This window comes from Cherax quadricarinatus, chromosome 26 (assembly GCF_038502225.1).
Source record: "Cherax quadricarinatus isolate ZL_2023a chromosome 26, ASM3850222v1, whole genome shotgun sequence".
Classification (NCBI taxonomy): Eukaryota; Metazoa; Arthropoda; class Malacostraca; order Decapoda; family Parastacidae; genus Cherax; species Cherax quadricarinatus.
The window spans coordinates 33668093-33692871 of NC_091317.1; the positions used below are offsets into that span (position 1 = coordinate 33668093).

At 42.3% G+C, this 24779-nt stretch overlaps 1 protein-coding gene across 4 annotated transcripts in view; it reads right to left on the reverse strand.

Moving 5' to 3' along the window:
* mesh (sushi domain containing 2 mesh) overlaps positions 1-24779 on the reverse strand; it is a 171302-nt gene that overhangs the window by 140846 nt on the left and 5677 nt on the right. For 3 of the 4 annotated variants that reach the window (XM_070088915.1, XM_070088914.1, XM_070088913.1), the window contains exons 2-4: positions 13087-13161; positions 12128-12363; positions 7052-7242 (exon numbers count right to left, since the gene is read on the reverse strand). In XM_070088915.1, coding sequence (XP_069945016.1) covers positions 7052-7242; positions 12128-12363; positions 13087-13161 — 502 coding nt within the window. Of the gene's footprint in view, positions 1-6065; positions 6176-7051; positions 7243-12127; positions 12364-13086; positions 13162-24779 lie in introns of those variants that run through there. The other variant, XM_070088916.1, reaches the window with a different exon arrangement.

Genomic DNA, 24779 nt, shown 5'->3' on the forward strand with positions numbered 1-24779 from the left:
TGACCTAAGAAACAGTTTAGTCTATTCTTCATCCATTCATCTTGTTTATATTGAATCCCAATTATTCTGTTAGGAATATATGCAGTCTGGCCAGCTAGTACAACGTACTGGGAAAAGTCATAGTGAGGTTTATCACTGTCTATCCTCGTGATAGTGAGGTTTATCACTGTCTATCCTCATGATAGTAACGTTCATTACCACCCGTCTATCCATCCTCCCTCATGATAGTCACTAGCCAGGTTACCCCTGTCTACATTACTCACGTAAACCTCTGTACAATGCGAGTTTACTCACTGACACTGGCTTATAAACTCACACAAAAGATGCAAGTACGTGTAATCAGTCACAGCAAGTGAGAGACTGGCTCCAGACCAGGAATATAAATATATAATTTCCTCTGGAGTCAACCTCTCACTCTGACTGGTTGAACTCTAATACCGGCAGCCAGTTGGGGACGCCTGCAACTGCACAGTCATAACTACCGGTTTGGTTGATTAAAAGAAATGCAAGAAGTGGTTGTGTGATTTTCACCGAATAAACTATAACGTACCCGACGCTCACCACAAGCAGTCCTGAATTATTTATAGAAATTAACCAGACTCCAGATTGCTTGTATAGTTGTTCCAGTGACTCTGGCTAAAGTCGAAGTCCCTCGTTAAGGCTATATTTTGTCGTGTTTAAATGTCTTATCACCTTCGTCCTTCAGACATTTAACTCGGTCACTCTCCAGCTCTTGGTCGGTAGAACTCACCTAGCATTAGTTTTTCACTTCCTCTGAAAAAATTGCAGATAAATAGATTTCTTGTCTGTCCCTTCCACATTTACGATGTTTCTGGTGACACACTTTAAATGTTATGTAACATAGCTCGCTGTATAGCCCTTGTGGTTTAGCGCTTCTTTTTTATTATAATAATATCTAACATAGCACCTGTACCTGGGTACCTGTCTACCATCTTACTATCATATTATAACCAAGACATTACCATTGTGATTTTTTACTATTATTCTTTTGTACTTTAATTGTGAATTTTATTTTGTCAATTTAAATCTATAGTTATAACCTTGATCTTGTCAACAACCCATACCAGACTCTAGTGCAATTGCAAGTACCATTTCAAATTGTATTTTTATATTATAAGTTTATATTATAATTCCTACCATCTGTCCATTTAACTTTGCTTACCATTACTTAATTTTAGTCCCTTTTATATTTTCTCCTTTATTTTAGCTTTATATAACTATCCTAGTTTATATATCCACAACTGTTAAAATAATCAAGTTGCTATTCTCAGGTGCTAAAGTAGAATAAGCTCACAATCTTGCCATTATATTCCAAAGCTCTTTTATTCACAACCTATATTAGTCCCTTTTTATTATAATTTTAAACTATAATTATAACTTTAAAAAATTACCTTTATAGTACTACCTACTATCATATTCCCAAGCACTATTATATGATCATCACTTTATTTGTATTAGTCCCTTAGCTCATTATTTTACATTTGTTAAATAATTCAGGTGCTATTTTTTAGCTTAAGACTATTTACTTTGTTTTATACTTTATTCTAACTATAGATTCACTACAAATCTTATGATTACAAGCATTGATCCTGATACCAACCTCTTATTTAATGACTTAAATGAATCAAACAGTTACTGTAATTACTACACTGCAGAACAATCAAAGGCACTTCTCAGTGCCAACAACAACATAACTATCTTTAACTACAATATCAGATCATTAAGCAAGCATTACGATGACCTCATAGCATTACTAAATTCCTTACATGCCAATATGTCCATCATTACACTAACTGAAACCTGGCTAAAGCCTGATAGTACAGATGTCTATGCCATTCCTGGTTACACAGCCATACACAACTGTAGGCCAGACCAACAAGGGGGTGGCACAGCCATATACTACTCAGACCAACTAGAATGTATCACTAATACTTGCACAAGGGATGAACATGGGGAATATATAATAGCTAAATTCAAATCCAAATACCTACAAAAACCTCTCACATTGATAAACATCTACAGAGTTCCACAGTCAAACATTAGCCAATTTAGTCAAAATCTAGGAAGTATGATAACTGATGCACGCATGAACAAAGATCACTTACTACTCTCAGGTGACTTCAATATAAATCTCCTGCAAGACCAGGACCCACACGTTACTGAATTCACAAACACAATGAGTAACTGTATGTTACTACCAACAGTAACAAAACCTACAAGAGTTACAGAGACTAGTGTTTCCCTACTTGACCACATCTGGACCAACACCATATCCCCTTTAAAATCAGGCATAATTACAGATAATACCACAGACCACTACCCTACTTTCCTCATAACAACTCTTGGTAAACTACCCCAAGACACTACTAAAGTCACCTTCAGACTTCACAATGAGGCAGCCATTAATAACTTCGCAACAGCATTAGCAAACATTGATTGGCACACTGAGCTAGAAATCTATACAGATATTGACGAATGTATTAATAATTTTCTAAAAAAGACCCAATACCTCTATAACAAGCACTGCCCTAAAAAAACTAAACAGATGACAGCAAAGAGACTGAACAGTCCCTGGCTAACACCCAGCATTCTCAAATCCATAAATACAAAACACCAATATGAAAAACAGTACAGAATGGGTCACATAACCAGAGACCAAACAAAACGTTACTCGTCAATCCTAACCAGCCTGATAAGAAGGGCAAAAAAATTGTATTATGAGAACAGATTATCCAACTTACGAGGTGATATAAAAAAGACCTGGAAAACACTATCTGAAATTCTGGGAACAAAAAAGATATCACGAAATAGCGAAATAAAATTAGCAAAATCAGATGAACCCCAACTCCCACCAACAGAAACAGCAAACAGACTCAATGATTTCTTCTCCACTATAGGACAAAACCTTGCCCATAAAATCCCAAGCTCAGATACCCCACCAAATAACTACCTCACCGGCAACTACCCGAACACACTGTTCCTAGCTCCGACTAACCCATACGAAGTCTCCCTTATTATCAATGCACTAAAAAACAAGGCAGGAGATTTAAGTACCTTACCACCCTTTATATATAAAAAAGTGTCACAAGTGCTATCTCCAATCATTGCAACACTCTTTAACAAATCCATTGAATCCTCCACCTTCCCTACAGTACTCAAAATAGCAAGGGTCACCCCGATCCACAAAGGAGGAGACCAAACAGAGTTGAATAATTATAGGCCAATATCCAACTTACACCCTCTCTCAAAAATCTTTGAAAAACTAATTCATAAACGAATCTACTCCTACCTTATCTCCCAGAACATACTCAACCCCTGCCAATTTGGATTCAGGCCTAATAAAAATACTAATGATGCTATTATACACATGCTAGAACATATATACACTGCAATAGAGAAAAAAGAAGTCCCACTGGGGATCTTCATTGACTTACGTAAAGCTTTTGATACAGTTGACCATGACTTGCTCCACGTAAAATTGTCACACTATGGTATAAGAGGGCACTCCCTCAATTACCTCAAGTCATACCTCAGCAACAGAAGCCAATATGTGTACGCAAATGGGGCAAACTCTTCTGCGCAACCAATTACAGTTGGTGTCCCACAGGGAAGTGTCCTTGGCCCTCTTCTCTTTCTCCTATACATAAATGACCTTCCAAATGCTTCGCAATTACTCAAACCCACACTATTTGCAGATGACACTACATACGTCTTCTCTCACCCGAGCCCAGTCACACTAGCCAATACTGTAAATACCGAATTACAGAAAATATCTACCTGGATGAGGACTAACAAACTTACACTAAACATTGACAAAACCTACTTCATTCAGTTTGGTAACAGAGCTACAGATGTCCCTCTTAACATAATGATAAACGGATCACCTATCACAAAGCTAACAGAGGGAAAATTCTTAGGAATCCACCTTGATAATAGACTCAAATTTCATACACATATACAACAAATTTCTAAGAAAATTTCCAAGACTGTAGGCATACTATCGAAGATACGGTACTATGTTCCACAGTCAGCCCTCCTGGCCCTATATCACTCTCTTATTTACCCCTATCTCACCTATGGAATTTGTGCATGGGGCTCAACAACAGTTAACCATCTCAGACCACTAATTACCCAACAAAAGGCTGCAGTTAGAATGATAACAAATTCTCACTACAGGCAGCACACTCCACCAATATTCAATACACTAAACCTACTCACCATACAAAACATCCATACTTATTACTGCACCTATTACATACATAGAACACTTAACTCTGATATTAACCCTCCCCTCAAACATCTCCTTGCCAACCTCAACAGAACACATGACCATAACACAAGGCACAGATCACTCTTTGATGTTCCTCGTGTTCATCTCACACTATGCAAAAACTCAATGCACATAAAAGGCCCTAAAATCTGGAATTCATTACCTGTAAATATAAAAGAAACACTATCTGTTTATAAATTCAAGTCTCTACTCAAAGATCACTTACTCACCCAAAACCAAATAAATACTGAATAACTGAACCTTATAAATTGTATATCTTAAATGTTTCTCACAATTATATCACATAAATGTTAAACCTAAAACCCAATCTAACTTTATTATTTTTTAAATACACTACCTAACAGAATCCTTCATATGACCTGTCTTTGTAATACTCACTTGTGCTTTATAGTAATCTGTTTACATTAATGTTTTATCACTGACTTCATCATTGCTTAATTAATCTTAAGTTAATTTTAAGCCAGCCCGTAATGCTATGCATAGTATAAGTGGCTTTGGCATACTGCTCTTATCTGTATTTTTTTGTACCTCTGTATGTGTGCACAAATTTATAATAAATAAATAAATAATAAAAAAAAACTGCATGTGCAACCAGCCTCCTACACCACTCCTTGCACTCAACCCACACGGGTTTAGCGCTATACATACAATATAACAACGCTAATAAGACAGTTTGCTGTTTATGGCTATGTATTGAGAAGATGTTTCGCACACCTGAGAGAAACGTTGGATGAAACGTTCTCAGAATAGTACGATATAAACCACATGTTGTATCATGTTAACATGATGCTGTATCATGTTAAGATGATGCTGTATCATGTTAACATGATGCTGTATCATGTTAACATGATGCTGTATCATGTTAACACGATGCTGTATCATGTTAACATGATGCTGTATCATGTTAACATGATGCTGTATCATGTTAACACGATGCTGTATCATGTTAACACGATGCTGTATCATGTTAACATGATGCTGTATCATGTTAACATGATGCTGTATCATGTTAACATGATGCTGTATCATGTTAACATGATGCTGTATCATGTTAACATGATGCTGTATCATGTTAACATGATGTTGTATCATGTTAACACGATGTTGTATCATGTTAACGTGATGTTCAAATTTGTATCAAATACGGACAATCAGATGAGTAAGACACATGTACAACAGTTGGGTGTCTTATTTGTTGAAACGTTTCGCCGGCACAGTAGGCTTCTTCAGTCAAATATAGATGAAAATGTATTGTAGACGGCAGTAGTGGCTGAGGGACTGACCACCTCAGACTATTTCTCCAAGGTTGAAGGACTGATGACATCATCTTTACCTCGCCAGTACTCCTGCTATATGACCGATGACACCTAACATCATGTTAACTCACATGTCTGTGTATACTGCCAGTGACATGCACAGTATTACGCCGACAAGCGAAGCAAGACGCAAAACAACCACGGGGTCGAGTTGAATGATAGCTCTAGGCCTTTCGTGTTGCGATCAACACATCATCAGGAGCTTGCAATGTTGTAGAAAAGAGGAGGAAGTCCAAGCAAATACGTTCAGAGGAAGTGTCTTTGCTGGAGCAAAGGCACTTCCTCTGAACGTATTTGCTTGGACTTTCCTCTTTTCTGAAACATTGCAAGCTCCTGATGATGTGTTGATCGCAACATGAAAGGCCTAGAGCTATCATTCAACTCGACCCCGTGGTTGTTTTGCATACACAATATAAAATAATGTTATCATGACTTACCTCCAGTATACACCAGGTCTCCTGCATGACTTACCTCCAGTATACAACAGGTCTCTGGCATGACTTACCTCCAGTATACAACAGGTCTCCTGCATGACTTACCTCCAGTATACACCAGGTCTCCTGCATGACTTACCTCCAGTATACACCAGGTCTCTGGCATGACTTACCTCCAGTATACAACAGGTCTCTGGCATGACTTACCTCCAGTATACAACAGGTCTCCTGCATGACTTACCTCCAGTATACACCAGGTCTCCTGCATGACTTACCTCCAGTATACACCAGGTCTCTGGCATAACTTACCTCCAGTATACACCAGGTCTCCTGCATGACTTACCTCCAGTATACACCAGGTCTCCTGCATGACTTACCTCCAGTATACACCAGGTCTCCTGCATGACTTACCTCCAGTATACACCAGGTCTCCTGCATGACTTACCTCCAGTATACACCAGGTCTCCTGCATGACTTACCTCCAGTATACACCAGGTCTCCTGCATGACTTACCTCCAGTATACACCAGGTCTCTGGCATGACTTACCTCCAGTAAACACCAGGTCTCCTGCATGACTTACCTCCAGTATACACCAGGTCTCCTGCATGACTTACCTCCAGTATACACCAGGTCTCCTGCATGACTTACCTCCAGTATACACCAGGTCTCTGGCATGACTTACCTCCAGTAAACACCAGGTCTCCTGCATGACTTATCTCCAGTATACACCAGGTCTCCTGCATGACTTACCTCCAGTATACACCAGGTCTCCTGCATGACTTACCTCCAGTAAACACCAGGTCTCCTGCATGACTTACCTCCAGTATACACCAGGTCTCCTGCATGACTTACCTCCAGTATACACCAGGTCTCCTGCATGACTTACCTCCAGTATACACCAGGTCTCTGGCATGACTTACCTCCAGTAAACACCAGGTCTCCTGCATGACTTACCTCCAGTATACACCAGGTCTCCTGCATGACTTACCTCCAGTATACACCAGGTCTCCTGCTCTTGTCATCACCCGGCTTCAGTTCACCAATGTTACACTTGGAGTAGAACGGACCAATGAAGGACGGGTCAGGTATGTCTGGCCACTGTGGTACCGGGAAGCTCAGAGGATAGTGTCTCCAGTTGAAAGGTGCGTCAGAGAAGCCCAGGTAGCCGTTCAGAGATACCTGCAACCAGTCACAGGTAACCAGTTAGATGTGCGGAGTGACTGGTACCCCACGTTCACACTGTGGTTTATTGTGAACCGAATGTTCACCCTGTCTGTGGTTTATTGTGTACCCCATGTTCACCCTGTCTGTGGTTTATTGTGTACCCCATGTTCACCCTGTCTGTGGTTTATTGTGTACCCCATGTTCACCCTGTCTGTGGTTTATTGTGTACCCCATGTCCACACTGTCTGTGGTTTATTGTGTACCCCATGTTCACACTGTCTGTGGTTTATTGTGTACCCCATGTTCACCCTGTCTGTGGTTTATTGTGTACCCCATGTCCACACTGTCTGTGGTTTATTGTACACCCCATGTTCACCCTGTCTGTGGTTTATTGTGTACCCCATGTTCACCCTGTCTGTGGTTTATTGTGTACCCCATGTTCACCCTGTCTGTGGTTTATTGTGTACCCCATGTTCACCCTGTCTGTGGTTTATTGTGTACCCCATGTTCACCCTGTCTGTGGTTTATTGTGTACCCCATGTTCACCCTGTCTGTGGTTTATTGTGTACCCCATGTTCACCCTGTCTGTGGTTTATTGTGTACCCCATGTTCACACTGTCTGTGGTTTATTGTGTACCCCATGTTCACCCTGTCTGTGGTTTATTGTGTACCCCATGTCCACACTGTCTGTGGTTTATTGTGTACCCCATGTTCACACTGTCTGTGGTTTATTGTGTACCCCATGTTCACCCTGTCTGTGGTTTATTGTGTACCCCATGTCCACACTGTCTGTGGTTTATTGTACACCCCATGTTCACCCTGTCTGTGGTTTATTGTGTACCCCATGTTCACCCAGTCTGTGGTTTATTGTGTACCCCATGTTCACCCTGTCTTTGGTTTATTGTGTACCCCATGTTCACCCTGTCTGTGGTTTATTGTGTACCCCATGTTCACCCTGTCTGTGGTTTATTGTGTACCTCATGTTCACACTGTCTGTGGTTTATTGTGTACCCCATGTTCACACTGTCTGTGGTTTATTGTGTACCCAATGTTCACACTGTCTGTGGTTTATTGTACACCCCATGTTCACCCTGTCTGTGGTTTATTGTGTACCCCATGTTCACACTGTCTGTGGTTTATTGTGTACCCCATGTTCACCCAGTCTGTGGTTTATTGTGTACCCCATGTTCACCCTGTCTGTGGTTTATTGTGTACCCCATGTTCACCCTGTCTGTGGTTTATTGTGTACCCCATGTTCACTCTGTCTGTGGTTTATTGTGTACCCCATGTCCACACTGTCTGTGGTTTATTGTACACCCCATGTTCACCCTGTCTGTGGTTTATTGTGTACCCCATGTTCACCCTGTCTGTGGTTTATTGTGCACCCCATGTTCACCCTGTCTGTGGTTTATTGTGTACCCCATGTTCACCCTGTCTGTGGTTTATTGTGTACCCCATGTCCACACTGTCTGTGGTTTATTGTACACCCCATGTTCACCCTGTCTATGGTTTATTGTGTACCCCATGTTCACACTGTCTGTGGTTTATTGTGTACCCCATGTTCACCCTGTCTGTGGTTTATTGTGTACCCCATGTTCACCCTGTGTCTGTGGTTTATTGTGTACCCCATGTTCACACTGTCTGTGGTTTATTGTGTACCCCATGTTCACCCTGTCTGTGGTTTATTGTGTACCCCATGTTCACCCTGTGTCTGTGGTTTATTGTGTACCCCATGTTCACCCTGTCTGTGGTTTATTGTACACCCCATGTTCACCCTGTCTGTGGTTTATGTATATCACGTTCACCCTGTGTTATCGACATCAAGATGCCAGTAATCAGTATCAAGAGCCCTAGCGGGCATCAAGAGCCCTAACAGACATTAAGACCCCTAGTGGGCATCAAGATCCCTCGATGGCATCAAGATCCTCCACTAGGCATCAAGGGAACTCACCGGTAGGTATCAAGGGACATCCTCTCAAGGGACCAAGTCTTTGCTGTTATTCTCTTGGGAAGAAAGGTGCCTTGATGCTGATGATGGGCTCTTGATCCAAGGAATTAAAGGTACCCTTCGCTTCCTTGGATCAAGAGTACTTTCCATTTGGGGTTGATTCACCAAAGGACTGACATTTAAGGAAACATTTCGCCCCTACTGGAGAAATGTCGTCATTGTGCATACTAGAACATAAGAATGAGCAGGCCTACTTGACCATGCTAGGCAGGTCTAGCTCACACCCACCTACTGGCCTAACAATCAGGGAACGGGTAGGACTTCAACCTATGGCAAATAAGTCTTATAACACACGAGCCAGTGCGTTAACACCCGATCGGTAGCGCACTCGATTCACACACTGAGGTCCGGGGGTCGATCCCCGGTACGGGTGGAAACATTAGAACGTGTTTCCTTACGACACCTGCTGTCCTTGTTCACCTAGCAGTAAAATAGGTACCTGGGTGCTAATCGACTGGTGTGACACGCATCCTGGGGAGAAAATTGATCTAATTTGCGGGTAATGACACGATTGAAACAAACCATACCAAGGGCGGGGATAGAACCCGTGGTCAGAAAGTCATAAAAGTCCAGACCGACGCTGGCCCAGTGTCTAACCCGTCAGTCTGGAGTTTTATGAGTCTCTGACCACGGGTTCTAACCCCACTCGTATGGTTTGACTTTCTATATAGTAGTATGTCACTGATGTCAGGTATAGGAGTCAGGAATCGCAGGAAGAACTAAAAGCCATAAATGAAATCGAAAGAAACCCAAAGTATTTCTTCTCCTATGCCAAACCAAAGTCGAGAACAACGTCCAGTATTGGGCCCCTACTTAAACAAGATGGGTCCTACACAGATGACAGCAAGGAAATGAGTGAGCCACTCAAGTCCCAATTTGACTCAGTTTTTAGCAAGCCGCTAACCAGACTGAGAGTCGAAGACCTAAATGAATTTTTTATGAGAGAGCCACAGAATTTGGTTAACACAAGCCTATCTGATGTTATCCTGACACCAAATGACTTCGAACAGGCGATAGATGACGTGCCCATGCACTCTGCCCCAGGGCCAGACTCATGCAACTCCGTGTTCATCAAGAACTGCAAGAAGCCCCTATCACGAGCTTTTACCATCCTATGGAGAGGGAGCATGGACACGGAGGTCGTCCCACAGTTACTAAAAACAACAGACATAGCCCCACTCCACAAAGGGGGCAGTAAAGCAATAGCAAAGAACTACAGACCGATAGCACTAACATCCCATATCATAAAAATCTTTGAAAGGGTCCAAAGAAGCAAGATCACCACCCATCTAGATACCCATCAATTACACAACCCAGGGCAACATGGGTTTAGAACAGGTCGCTCCTGTCTGTGTCAACTATTGGATCACTACGACAAGGTCCTAGATGCACTAGAAGACAAAAAGAATGCTGATGTAATATATACAGACTTTGCAAAAGCCTTCGACAAGTGTGACCATGGCGTAATAGCGCACAAAATGCGTGCTAAAGGAATAACAGGAAAAGTTGGTCGATGGATCTATAATTTCCTCACTAACAGAACACAGAGAGTAGTCGTCAACAGAGTAAAGTCCGAGGAAGCTACGGTGAAAAGCTCTGTTCCACAAGGCACAGTACTCGCTCCCATCTTATTCCTCATCCTCATATCCGACATAGACAAGGATGTCAGCCACAGCACCGTGTCTTCCTTTGCAGATGACACCCGAATCTGCATGACAGTGACTTCCATTGCAGACACTGCAAGGCTCCAGGCGGACATCAACCAAATCTTTCAGTGGGCTGCAGAAAACAATATGAAGTTCAACGATGAGAAATTTCAATTACTCAGATATGGTAAACACGAGGAAATTAAATGTTCATCAGAGTACAAAACAAATTCTGGCCACAAAATAGAGCGAAACACCAACGTCAAAGACCTGGGAGTGATCATGTCGGAGGATCTCACCTTCAAGGACCATAACATTGTATCAATCGCATCTGCTAGAAAAATGACAGGATGGATAATGAGAACCTTCAAAACTAGGGAGGCCAAGCCCATGATGACACTCTTCAGGTCACTTGTTCTATCTAGGCTGGAATATTGCTGCACACTAACAGCACCTTTCAAGGCAGGTGAAATTGCTGACCTAGAAAATGTGCAGAGAACCTTCACGGCGCGCATAACGGAGATAAAACACCTCAATTACTGGGAGCGCTTGAGGTTCCTGAACCTGTACTCCCTGGAACGCAGGCGGGAGAGATACATGATTATATACACCTGGAAAATCCTAGAGGGACTAGTACCGAACTTGCACACGAAAATCACTCACTACGAAAGCAAAAGACTTGGCAGACGATGCAACATCCCCCCAATGAAAAGCAGGGGTGTCACTAGCACGTTAAGAGACCATACAATAAGTGTCAGGGGCCCGAGACTGTTCAACTGCCTCCCAGCATACATAAGGGGGATTACCAACAGACCCCTGGCAGTTTTCAAGCTGGCACTGGACAAGCACCTAAAGTCGGTTCCTGACCAGCCGGGCTGTGGCTCGTACGTTGGTTTGCGTGCAGCCAGCAGTAACAACCTGGTTGATCAGGCTCTGATCCGCCAGGAGGCCTGGTCACAGACCTGACCCCCGGAACTCTCTCCAGGTAAACTCCAGGTATGGTCTGTATACCTTGTACATGTACTGGTAGAAATAATGATTATTATTACTGACTTGACCAGAGCTCACCCATACACAAATAACCCGCACGTAGGAGAGAGGAGCTTACGACGACGTTTCGGCCCGACTTGGACTTTGTAAATGGTTCAAGTGGGACCGAAACCTCGTGGTAAGCTGCTCTCTCCTACGTGCAGGTTATTCATATATTGTTGGAGTCAGGGTATTGTGAGTGTGTTGTCAGTCTTACCCAGGTGTAGTTGAGACCAAACCCGAAGAATGGCAGCAGGAAGGTCAGTTGCTTGTTGACCTGAGTGTTCTGAGTGTTGATGTTGACCTCCAGGTCACCCATACCACCACTATGGTCAGCATCGAAGTACGGGTACATGAGCTGTGACCTGACCTCAGTCAGTCTGGCGGCCGTGATCACGTACGGACCACTCTGCTGCGACCACTTACTGGGGGCCACACGTGACGTCATCAGGTCTGTAACAGCAAGAGGGGGGGAGGTGACTGTTTATATGGGAGGCTTTTGATTCAAGTGAGTGGAGCTGTTCTCTCACTTGGATTGATCCTGATTATCACCCGTTCCTCAAGCGCTGTATCACCCCGTAAACTTTTAGCGCTTCCTTATAAAATAATAATAATGATAATGATAATAGTAATTATTATTATAATAATAATGATAATAGTAATTATTATTATAATAATAATGATAATAGTAATTATTATTATAATAATAATGATAATTATAATAGGATGATAATAATAAAAATAATAATTATGATTATAATAAGGAAGACAATAATAAAAAATAATAATAACAGTAATAATAATAATAATGATAATAATAATAGCAACAATAATAATGATAAATTAGACACATGTGCAACTCTTGGGTATCTTTATTGAGGAAACGTTTCGCCACACAGTGGCTTCATCAGTCCATACAAAGGAGAATCTTGAGGAACAGGAGGAGAATGAGGTAATCAGTCCCTCAACCTTGAGTCGACTCAAGGTTGTGGGACTGATTACCTCATTCTCCTCCTATTCTTCAAGTTTCTCCTACGTATGGACTGATGAAGCCACTGTGTGGCGAAACGTTTCCTCAATAAAGATACCCAAGAGTTGCACATGTGTCTAATTTATCAACATGTCGGTTCTCTGAACCATTCATCTACAAACAATAATAATAATGATAATACCCACCGAAGCTACGCTTGGTCCTGGAGTTGACTGGTGATGGTGGCATGGTGTCTGGGGCCACCCTGGAGAACATTGGATCTGGTGGGAGAAGCAGTCATTAGAGGCACTAATTTACCTACTAATAGCCTACTTATAATTACGAGATTAACCCTTATTATAGTGTATACATACCGAGAAGTGTGTATACTCAGTGTGTATGTATACTCAGTGTGTATGTATACTCAGTGTTTATGTATACTCAGTGTGTATATATACGCTCAGTTCGATGTATTACCTCGAGTTTACCTGGAGAGAGTTCCGGGGGTCAACGCCCCCGCGGCCCGGTCTGTGACCAGGCCTCCTGGTGGATCAGAGCCTGATCAACCAGGCTGTTGCTGCTGGCTGCACGCAAACCAACGTACGAGCCACAGCCCGGCTGGTCAGGTACCGACTTTAGGTGCTTGTCCAGTGCCAGCTTGAAGACTGCCAGGGGTCTGTTGGTAATCCCCCTTATGTATGCTGGGAGGCAGTTGAACAGTCTCGGGCCCCTGACACTTATTGTATGGTCTCTTAACGTGCTAGTGACACCCCTGCTTTTCATTGGGGGGATGTTGCATCGTCTGCCAAGTCTTTTGCTTTCGTAGTGAGTGATTTTCGTGTGCAAGTTCGGTACTAGTCCCTCTAGGATTTTCCAGGTGTATATAATCATGTATCTCTCCCGCCTACGTTCCAGGGAATACAGGTTTAGGAACCTCAAGCGCTCCCAGTAATTGAGGTGTTTTATCTCCGTTATGCGCGCCGTGAAGGTTCTCTGTACATTTTCTAGGTCAGCAATTTCACCTGCCTTGAAAGGTGCTGTTAGCGTGCAGCAATATTCCAGCCTAGATAGAACAAGTGACCTGAAGAGTGTCATCATGGGCTTGGCCTCCCTAGTTTTGAAGGTTCTCATTATCCATCCTGTCATTTTTCTAGCAGATGCGATTGATACAATGTTATGGTCCTTGAAGGTGAGATCCTCCGACATGATCACTCCCAGGTCTTTGACGTTGGTGTTTCGCTCTATTTTGTGGCCAGAATTTGTTTTGTACTCTGATGAAGATTTAATTTCCTCGTGTTTACCATATCTGAGTAATTGAAATTTCTCATCATTGAACTTCATATTGTTTTCTGCAGCCCACTGAAAGATTTGGTTGATGTCCGCCTGGAGCCTTGCAGTGTCTGTAATGGAAGACACTGTTATGCAGATTCGGGTGTCATCTGCAAAGGAAGACACGGTGCTGTGGCTGACATCCTTGTCTATGTCGGATATGAGGATGAGGAACAAGATGGGAGCGAGTACTGTGCCTTGTGGAACAGAGCTTTTCACCGTAGCTTCCTCGGACATTACTCTGTTGACGACTACTCTCTGTGTTCTGTTAGTGAGGAAATTATAGATCCATCGACCGACTTTTCCTGTTATTCCTTTAGCACGCATTTTGTGCGCTATTACGCCATGGTCACACTTGTCGAAGGCTTTTGCAAAGTCTGTATATATTACATCAGCATTCTTTTTGTCTTCTAGTGCATTTAGGACCTTGTCGTAGTGATCCAATAGTTGAGACAGACAGGAGCGACCTGTTCTAAACCCATGTTGCCCTGGGTTGTGTAACTGATGGGTTTCTAGATGGGTGGTGATCTTGCTTCTTAGGACCCTTTCAAAGATTTTTATGATATGGGATGTTAGTGCTATTGGTCTGTAGTTCTTTGCTGTTGCTTTACTGCCCCCTTTGTGGAGTGGGGCTATGTCTGTTGTTTTTAGTAACTGTGGGACGACCCCCGTGTCCATGCTCCCTCTCCATAGGATGGAAAAGGCTCGTGATAGGGGCTTCTTGCAGTTCTTGATGAACACGGAGTTGCATGAGTCTGGCCCTGGGGCAGAGTGCATGGGCATGTCATTTATCGCCTGTTCGAAGTCATTTGGCGTCAGGATCACATCGGATAGGCTTGTGTTAATCAAATTTTGTGGCTCTCTCATAAAAAATTCATTTTGATCTTCGACTCTCAGTCTGGTTAGCGGCTTGCTAAAAACTGAGTCATATTGGGACTTGAGTATCTCACTCATTTCCTTGCTGTCATCTATGTAGGACCCATCTTGTTTAAGTAGGGGCCCAATATTGGACGTTGTTCTCGACTTTGATTTGGCATAGGAGAAGAAATACTTTGGGTTTCTTTCGATTTCATTTATGGCTTTTAGTTCTTCCCGCGATTCCTGACTCCTATAAGATTCCTTTAGCTTAAGTTCGATGCTTACTATTTCTCTGACCAGTGTCTCCCTACGCATTTCAGATATATTGACCTCTTTCAGCCGCTCTGTTATTCTTTTCCGTCGCCTGTAAATGGAGCGCCTGTCTCTTTCTATTTTACATCTAATCCTCATTTTTCTTAGAGGAATAAGCCTTGTGCATACATCGAGTGCCACCAAGTTAATCTGTTCTAGGCATAAGTTGGGGTCTGTGTTGCTTAGTATATCCTCCCAGCTTATATCGGTTAGGACTTGGTTTACTTGGTCCCACTTTATGTTTTTGTTATTGAAGTTGAATTTGGTGAATGCTCCCTCGTGACTAGTCTCATTATGTCGGTCTGGGGCTCCACGCATAGATGTCTGAACCTCAATTATGTTGTGATCTGAGTATATTGTTTTTGATATGGTGACATTTCTTATCAGATCATCATTGTTAGTGAAATGAAGCTCTCAGGATTATTCTTGGCTGTCCCAGATCTACAAAAGTTCTTAACATGAGGAAGGAGCTTGGTATTTCTAGTATCAGTGATAGGATTGTTGAAATTAACACTGTACTCGGTATTAGAATGTTGAGAAACAAACCAGACACTGTCACAGTGAATCTTACCAAGTGTCTAGAGGTAAATACACACAGATCTAAATGGATTGTGAAAACGTGCAATTGCATTAAGTTTTATAACCTGCATGAACTGTATCACTGTAGGCAACAAGAGCATTTCACCCCTCCATGGAAGATGTGTTCATTTAATATCACATACCTACAAGTCCCTCCCAAGAAGCTCATTGCTAGTAATCCCTTCCTTAAATCTCTTGTTAGAGCAACTGCTCAAGAAGAAATTTCTCACCTAGCTGGTAGTAATAGGTTATCACAAGTTATATACACTGATGGATCTAAACAGGAGTCTTCTGGCAGGGCTGCATCTGCTCTTGTTGCCGCCTCCCTAGTTAAGAACGATAATAAATTTGTTAGGCATGAGAATTAACAACTGGGCGTCTACACTGCAAACTGAATTGTTTGCAATCCTAATGGCGCTAAAGCTAACCTATGACACTGAGCTTGACTCTGTCATCATTACTGATTCTATGTCATCATTGAAGGCTCTTGACTCATATAATGACTCCAACAACATGCTCATTGGGGAAGCCAGGTATAGATACTCAAAAATTAGGGACAAAGGAATTAATGCACAATTGCTATGGATCCCATCACACATTGGATTACTCCTTCATGATAAAGTTGATATGTTAGCCAAGAAGAGTACCCAGAAGGAGAATGTAGAATATAACTTTGGTATAACTGTGTCTAGCATTAGGAATAATATTAGGAGAGAAGTAAATAATGAAAATGATTGTTATAGGAATGCAGTTAGAAGCCTGAGTAGATCTATAACCCACTATGATAACATGAACGTAGATAAGTATGTTTATGGAGCAACTTGCAATGTGAACAGACTGACTGATGTTGTAGTGGCCAGGCTTAGGCTTGGTTACAAGTACTTCTGGCAGTTTGGGAGACACACAGATGATGATCAAACTAAATGTAAATTATGTGATCAGGCATATGGTCACTCTCTTGAACACTATGTGCTTAATTGTCCACTTATTGAGGAATACAGAGACAGACAGTATAATAACCTATGTGACATGTCAAGATATCTTATTAATGAAAATAAGATACCAGATATACTAAGCAAATTTCCTAAATTTGCTTGTAACAGATAAGTGAACTATAGATATGTAGATATAAATCCATATGTATTCCTGTTAACCCTTTGGGGCCTAGTTCCTAGGCCTTTTGTGTATCCATATGCTCTCGCGCTACCGTCCACAGGATGGATATGGGGTGCACAATAAACTAGCCACTTCGGTGGCAAAATCTAATCTAGTGAAGATGAGGTCTAGTGTATTCTCCAGTCTAGTAGGCTCTATTATTTGCTGGTTTAAATTGAATTTTGTGCAGAGATTTAAAAGCTCGTGTGAGTGTGAGTTTTCATCAGAGCTGCCTCCTGGTGTTATTACTGCAACAATATTATTTGCTATATTCCTCCATTTTAGGTGCCTTAAGTTGAAATCCCTCAGGAGCAAGATGTTGGATGCAGGAGCTGGAAGATTTTCCAGACAGTGGTCAATTTTTAACAGCTGTTCCTGGAATTGCTGGGATGTTGCATCCGGAGGCTTGTAGACTACCACAATGACTAGGTTTTGGTTCTCGACCTTTACTGCTAAAACTTCCACTACATCATTTGAGGCATTAAGCAGTTCTGTGCAAACAAGTGACTTTGCAATGTACAGGCCAATCCCCCCCCCCCCCTTTTGCCTGTTCACTCTGTCACATCTGTATAGGTTGTAACCTGGGATCCATATTTCGTTGTCCAAGTGATCCTTTATGTGGGTCTCAGTGACAGCCGCGAACATTGCCTTTGCCTCTGAAAGCAGTCCACGGATGAAAGGTATTTTGTTGCTTGTTGCTGGCTTTAGACCCTGTATATTTGCAAAGAAGAATGTCATCGGACTGGTGGTATTGTTGGTACTGGGGGGGATTTTTTTTCCGGTATTAGTATCTGTATCTGTTGGTTTGGAGTGGAGGCCATCGACTGTGGTTCAACTCCAGGAATGACTTATTACTTATTACTTATTACTTATTGTATGTATTAAAATATTTTTGGCTGGCCGTGTACAAGTGACAGTCAGCCATAATGACCCTCGAGTAGTTGATACCCTAATGGCCCTCGTGTAGCTGATACCTTAATGACCCTCGTGTAGTTGATACCTTAATGATCCTCGTGTAGTTGATACCTTAATGGTCCTCGTGTAGTTGATACCTTAATGGTCCTCGTGTAGTTGATACCTTAATGATCCTCGTGTAGTTGATACCTTAATGGTCCTCGTGTAGTTGATACCTTAATGGTCCTCGTGTAGTTGATACCTTAATGGTCCTCGTGTAGGTGATACCTTAATGACCCTCGTGTAGTTGATAAGATAAGATAAGATAAGATTTCGTTCGGATTTTTAACCCCGGAGGGTTAGCCACCCAGGATAACCCAAGAAAGTCAGTGCGTCATCGAGGACTGTCTAACTTATTTCCATTGGGGTCCTTAATCTTGTCCCCCAGGATGCGACCCACACCAGTCGACTAACACCCAGGTACCTATTTGCTGCTAGGTGAACAGGACAACAGGTGTAAGGAAACGTGTCGAAATGTTTCCACCCGCCGGGAATCGAACCCGGGCCCTCCGTGTGTGAAGCGGGAGCTTTAGCCACCAGGCCACCGGGCCACCTTAATGACCCTCGTGTAGTTGATACCTTAATGATCCTCGTGTAGTTGATACCTTAATGATCCTCGTGTATTGATACCTTAATGATCCTCGTGTAGTTGATACCTTAATGATCCTCGTGTAGTTGATACCTTAATGACCCTCGTGTAGTTGATACCTTAATGATCCTCGTGTAGTTGATACCTTAATGACCCTCGTGTAGTTGATACCTTAATGATCCTCGTGTAATTGATACCTTAATGACCCTCGTGTAGTTGATACCTTAATGATCCTCGTGTAGTTGATACCTTAATGACCCTCGTGTAGTTGATACCTTAATGATCCTCGTGTAGTTGATACCTTAATGATCCTCGTGTAGTTGATACCTTAATGATCCTCGTGTAGTTGATACCTTAATGATCCTCGTGTAGTTGATACCTTAATGACCCTCGTGTAGTTGATACCTTAATGACCCTCGTGTAGTTGATACCTTAATGATCCTCGTGTAGTTGATATCTTAATGATCTTCGTGTAGTTGATACCTTAATGACCCTAGTGTAGTTGATACCTTAATGACCCTCGTGTAGTTGATACCTTAATGATCCTCGTGTAGTTGATACCTTAATGATCCTCGTGTAGTTGATACCTTAATGATCCTCGTGTAGTTGACACCTTAATGACCCTCGTGTAGTTGATACCTTAATGATCCTCGTGTAGTTGATACCTTAATGATCCTCGTGTAGTTGATACCTTAATGTCCCTCGTGTAGTTGATACCTTAATGATCCTCGTGTAGTTGATACCTTAATGATCCTCGTGTAGTTGATATCTTAATGATCCTCGTGTAGGTGATATCTTAATGATCCTCTTGTAGGTGATATCTTAATGATCCTCGTGTAGTTGATACCTTAATGTCCCTCGTGTAGTTGATACCTTAATGATCCTCGTGTAGTTGATACCTTAATGATCCTCGTGTAGTTGATATCTTAATGATCCTCGTGTAGTTGATATCTTAATGATCCTCGTGTAGTTGATATCTCAATGATCCTCGTGTAGTTGATATCTTAATGATCCTCGTGTAGTTGATATCTCAATGATCCTCGTGTAGGTGATATCTTAATGATCCTCGTGTAGTTGATACCTTAATGATCCTCGTGTAGTTGATATCTTAATGATCCCCGTGTAGTTGATATCTCAATGATCCCCGTGTAGTTGATACCTTAATGATCCTCGTGTAGTTGATATCTTAATGACCCTCGTGTAGGTGATACCTTAATGACCCTCGTGCAGGTGATACCTTAATGACCCTCGTGCAGGTGATACCTTAATGACCCTCTTGTAGTTGATACCTTAATGGCTCTCGTGTTGGTGATACCTTAATGACCCTCGTGTAGGTGATGCCTTAATGACCCTCGTGCAGGTGATACCTTAATGACCCTCTTGTAGTTGATACCTTAATGGCTCTCGTGTTGGTGATATCTTAATGATCCTCGTGTAGTTGATACCTTAATGATCCTCGTGTAGTTGATATCTTAATGATCCCCGTGTAGTTGATATCTCAATGATCCCCGTGTAGTTGATACCTTAATGATCCTCGTGTAGTTGATATCTTAATGATCCCCGTGTAGTTGATATCTCAATGATCCTCGTGTAGGTGATATCTTAATGACCGTCGTGTAGTTGATATCTTAATGACCCTCGTGTAGGTGATACCTTAATGACCCTCGTGCAGGTGATACCTTAATGACCCTCTTGTAGTTGATACCTTAATGGCTCTCGTGTTGGTGATACCTTAATGACCCTCGTGTAGGTGATGCCTTAATGACCCTCGTGCAGGTGATACCTTAATGACCCTCGTGTAGGTGATACCTTAATGATCCTTGTGTAGTTGACATCTTAATGATCCTTGTGTAGTTGATACCTTAATGACCCTCGTGTAGTTGATACCTTAATGACCCTCGTGTAGGTGATACCTTAATGACCCTCGTGTAGGTGATACCTTAATGACCCTCGTGTAGTTGATACCTTAATGACTCTCGTGTAGTTGATACCTTAATGACCCTCGTGTAGGTGATACCTTAATGACCCTCGTGTAGGTGATACCTTAATGATCCTCCTGTATTTGATACCTTTATGACCCTCGTGTAGTTGATACCTTAATGACCCTCGTGTAGGTGATACCTTAATGACCCTCGTGTAGGTGATACCTTAATGACCCTCGTGTAGTTGATACCTTAATGACTCTCGTGTAGTTGATACCTTAATGACCCTCGTGTAGGTGATACCTTAATGACCCTCGTGTAGGTGATACCTTAATGATCCTCCTGTATTTGATACCTTTATGACCCTCGTGTAGTTGATACCTTAATGACCCTCGTGTAGGTGATACCTTAATGACCCTCGTGTAGTTGATACCTTAATGACCCTCGTGTAGTTGATACCTTAATGACCCTCGTGTAGGTGATACCTTAATATCCTCGTGTAGGTGATACCTTAATGACCCTCGTGTAGGTGATACCTTAATGACCCTTGTGTAGTTGATACCTTAATGATCCTCGTGTAGTTGATACCTTAATGATCCTCGTGTAGTTGATATCTTAATGGCCCTCGTGTAGGTGATACCTTAATGACCCTTGTGTAGTTGATACCTTAATGACCCTTGTGTAGTTGATACCTTAATGATCCTCGTGTAGTTGATACCTTAATGATCCTCGTGTAGTTGATATCTTAATGATCCTCGTGTAGTTGATATCTTAATGATCCTCGTGTAGGTAATATCTTAATGATCCTCGTGTAGTTGATATCTTAATGATCCTCGTGTAGTTGATATCTTAATGATCCTCGTGTAATTGATACCTTAATGATCCTCGTGTAGTTGATATCTTAATGATCCTCGTGTAGTTGATATCTTAATGATCCTCGTGTAGGTGATACCTTAATGACCCTCGTGTAGTTGATACCTTAATGACCCTCGTGTAGGTGATACCTTAATGATCCTCCTGTAGTTGATACGTTTATGACCCTCGTGTAGTTGATACCTTAATGACCCTCGTGTAGGTGATACCTTAATGATCCTCCTGTAGTTGATACCTTAATGACCCTCGTGTAGGTGATACCTTAATGATCCTCCTGTAGTTGATACGTTTATGACCCTCGTGTAGTTGATACCTTAATGACCCTCGTGTAGGTGATACCTTAATGATCCTCCTGTAGTTGATACCTTAATGACCCTCGTGTAGGTGATACCTTAATGATCCTCCTGTAGTTGATACGTTTATGACCCTTGTGTAGTTGATACCTTAATATCCTCGTGTAGGTGATACCTTAATGATCCTCGTGTAGTTGATACCTTAATGATCCTCTTGTAGGTGATACCTTAATGATCCTCGTGTAGTTGATATCTTAATGATCCTCGTGTAGTTGATACCTTAATGATCCTCGTGTAGTTGATATCTTAATGATCCTCGTGTAGTTGATACCTTAATGATCCTCGTGTAGTTGATACCTTAATGATCCTCGTGTAGGTGATACCTTAATGATCCTCGTGTAGTTGATACCTTAATGGTCCTCGTGTAGTTGATATCTTAATGATCCTCGTGTATGTGATACCTTAATGATCCTCGTGTAGTTGATATCTTAATGATCCTCGTGTAGTTGATACCTTAATGATCCTCTTGTAGGTTATACCTTAATGATCCTCGTGTAGGTGATACCTTAATGATCCTCGTGTAGTTGATACCTTAATGATCCTCGTGTAGTTGATATCTTAATGATCCTCGTGTAGTTGATACCTTAATGACCCTCGTGTAGTTGATACCTTAATGACCCTCGTGTAGTTGATACCTTAATGACCCTCGTGTAGTTGATACCTTAATGACCCTCGTGTAGTTGATACCTTAATGGTCCTCGTGTAGTTGATACCTTAATGACCCTCGTGTAGTTGATACCTTAATGACCCTCGTGTAGTTGATACCTTAATGACCCTCGTGTAGTTGATACCTTAATGACCCTCGTGTAGTTGATACCTTAATGATAGAATACAATAACAACAGAATGACCTAATACATTAACCAAAAAGTCGACCTTCCTACCTGAACTGCATACCAGGAGGTCGTTCAGGGGTCAACGCCCCCGTAGCTCGGTTCTCGACCAGGCCTTTGGGTGGATCAGGGTTTGATCAACCAAGTTGTTACTGATGACCGAACGCAATCCAACGATACGAACCAGAGCCCGACCGATCGGGCATTGACTTTAGGTATCTGTCCAGTACCCTCTTGAAGAGGGAAATTTTCGCAAGGCGGAACAAGACTGCTTTGGGGGCCCCTGGGTGCAGGCTGAAGCCCCCAGCCTAGGTGAATTTTCCATAATTATTTTTCCTAAATTAACTAAAAATATTTTAAATTACCCCCCCCCCCCCCCAAAAAAAAAAAGAAGAAAAAGTCTGTGGCTATGGGGCCCTTTCAGAGATTCACAGGCGGGTCCCGGACTAATGTACCGACTGAACACCCCCTCCCCTCTCCGCATAGGCCCTGTCTACTGGTAATTCTACCGATACTTCAACAACATTAGCCAACAAAACGACCTGTTACATTAACCAACACTGGCCAGCATCCCACTGCCAAATATGTCGTGTCTTTTTTGCTGGACCTTACAAAGAAGTGCCGTCACGATCAAGGTCCATCAGACGGAGAGAGATGTAAGTAATAACTACACCGTCAGTGTAAATCTGGCTCCCAGTACCGAAAATAGCACTGATACCAGTGGCTCTGGTATCTGGCTCCCAGTACCGAAAATGTTCAGTCCACCAGTCTTGATGGAGAGAAAACATCGACTCCAGGCTGAGGGACTGATTACCTCAGTCTCCTCCTCATCTTCCACTGTTGTCTGTACTAGTAGTCACTGGCTGGCGGAACGTTTCCTCATAAAAAAAATCCCAAATGTTGGACAGTTGTCACATTCAACTTGTCAGTTTTCTAAGTCACCGTCCAAGCAACACACTCCCAACACAACTAACAATGTATCGTGTTTTGTGTTAGCAGACGTTCAAGGTTTCAACCCGAGGAAAAACGGTAATATTCCATTTATCAGTGGTCTTCCTGAGAAGACCACTGATAATGGAATATTACCTCGTAAAAGCCGCAATATTTGCGGCTTTTACGAGGACTCACATAAAAGAGTATTTTAATAATGTAATATGGATTCCTGTTTAGACGGAACCGGAAAAACAAACAACAAAAGGAATCGACCTGTGTGCCAGAGTTACTCATATGCACTGCGGTATCAAACACCATTAATGAGAGTCAAAATCGGATACCAGACCCTGATTGTTGTACTTTTAAGGACTATTTAATAGAGATTGAGCATTATTTTGAAGACCTATCAAACCCAGTGAGAACGATACAAAACAATTTACACCTTGGAATTTGAGAGGGACTGTTACCAATCCTGCACACCAGACTACTGTGTGAAAGCAGGAGACTTAGCAAACTCTGCTAAGCCTTTCTCCGTGCCCCGTGGCCTGGTAGCTAAAGCTCTCCCTTCACACGGTGACCGTCCGGGTTCGATTTCCGGCGAGGATAGAAACATGGGCGTTTTTCTTTACACCAGTTATCTATGTTCACCCATCAGTAAAATGGGTACCTGGGTGTTAGTGGACTGGTGTGGGTCGCATCCTGGGACAAAACTGACTTAATTTGCAGGAAATGCTCAGCATAACAAGTGACTTTCTATATAGTAGTATGTCAGTGATGTCAGCTATGGTCTGTATACCATGTACATGTACTGGTAGTAAATAACGATATTATATTACGATTATTATTATTATCGTGTGTAAGGCAAATTACCAATAAACCTCTGGCTGTCTTCAAGAAGGAACTGGACAAGTTCCGGTGGCCCGGTGGCCTGGTGGCTGAAGCTCCCGCTTCACACACGGAGGGCCCGGGTTCGATTCCCGGCGGGTGGAAACATTTCGACACGTTTCCTTACACCTGTTGTCCTGTTCACCTAGCAGCAAATAGGTACCTGGGTGTTAGTCGACTGGTGTGGGTCGCATCCTGGGGGACAAGATTAAGGACCCCAATGGAAATAAGTTAGACAGTCCTCGATGACGCACTGAGTTTCTCGAGTTATCCTGGGTGGCTAACCCTCCGGGGTTAAAAATCCGAACGAAATCTTATCTTATCT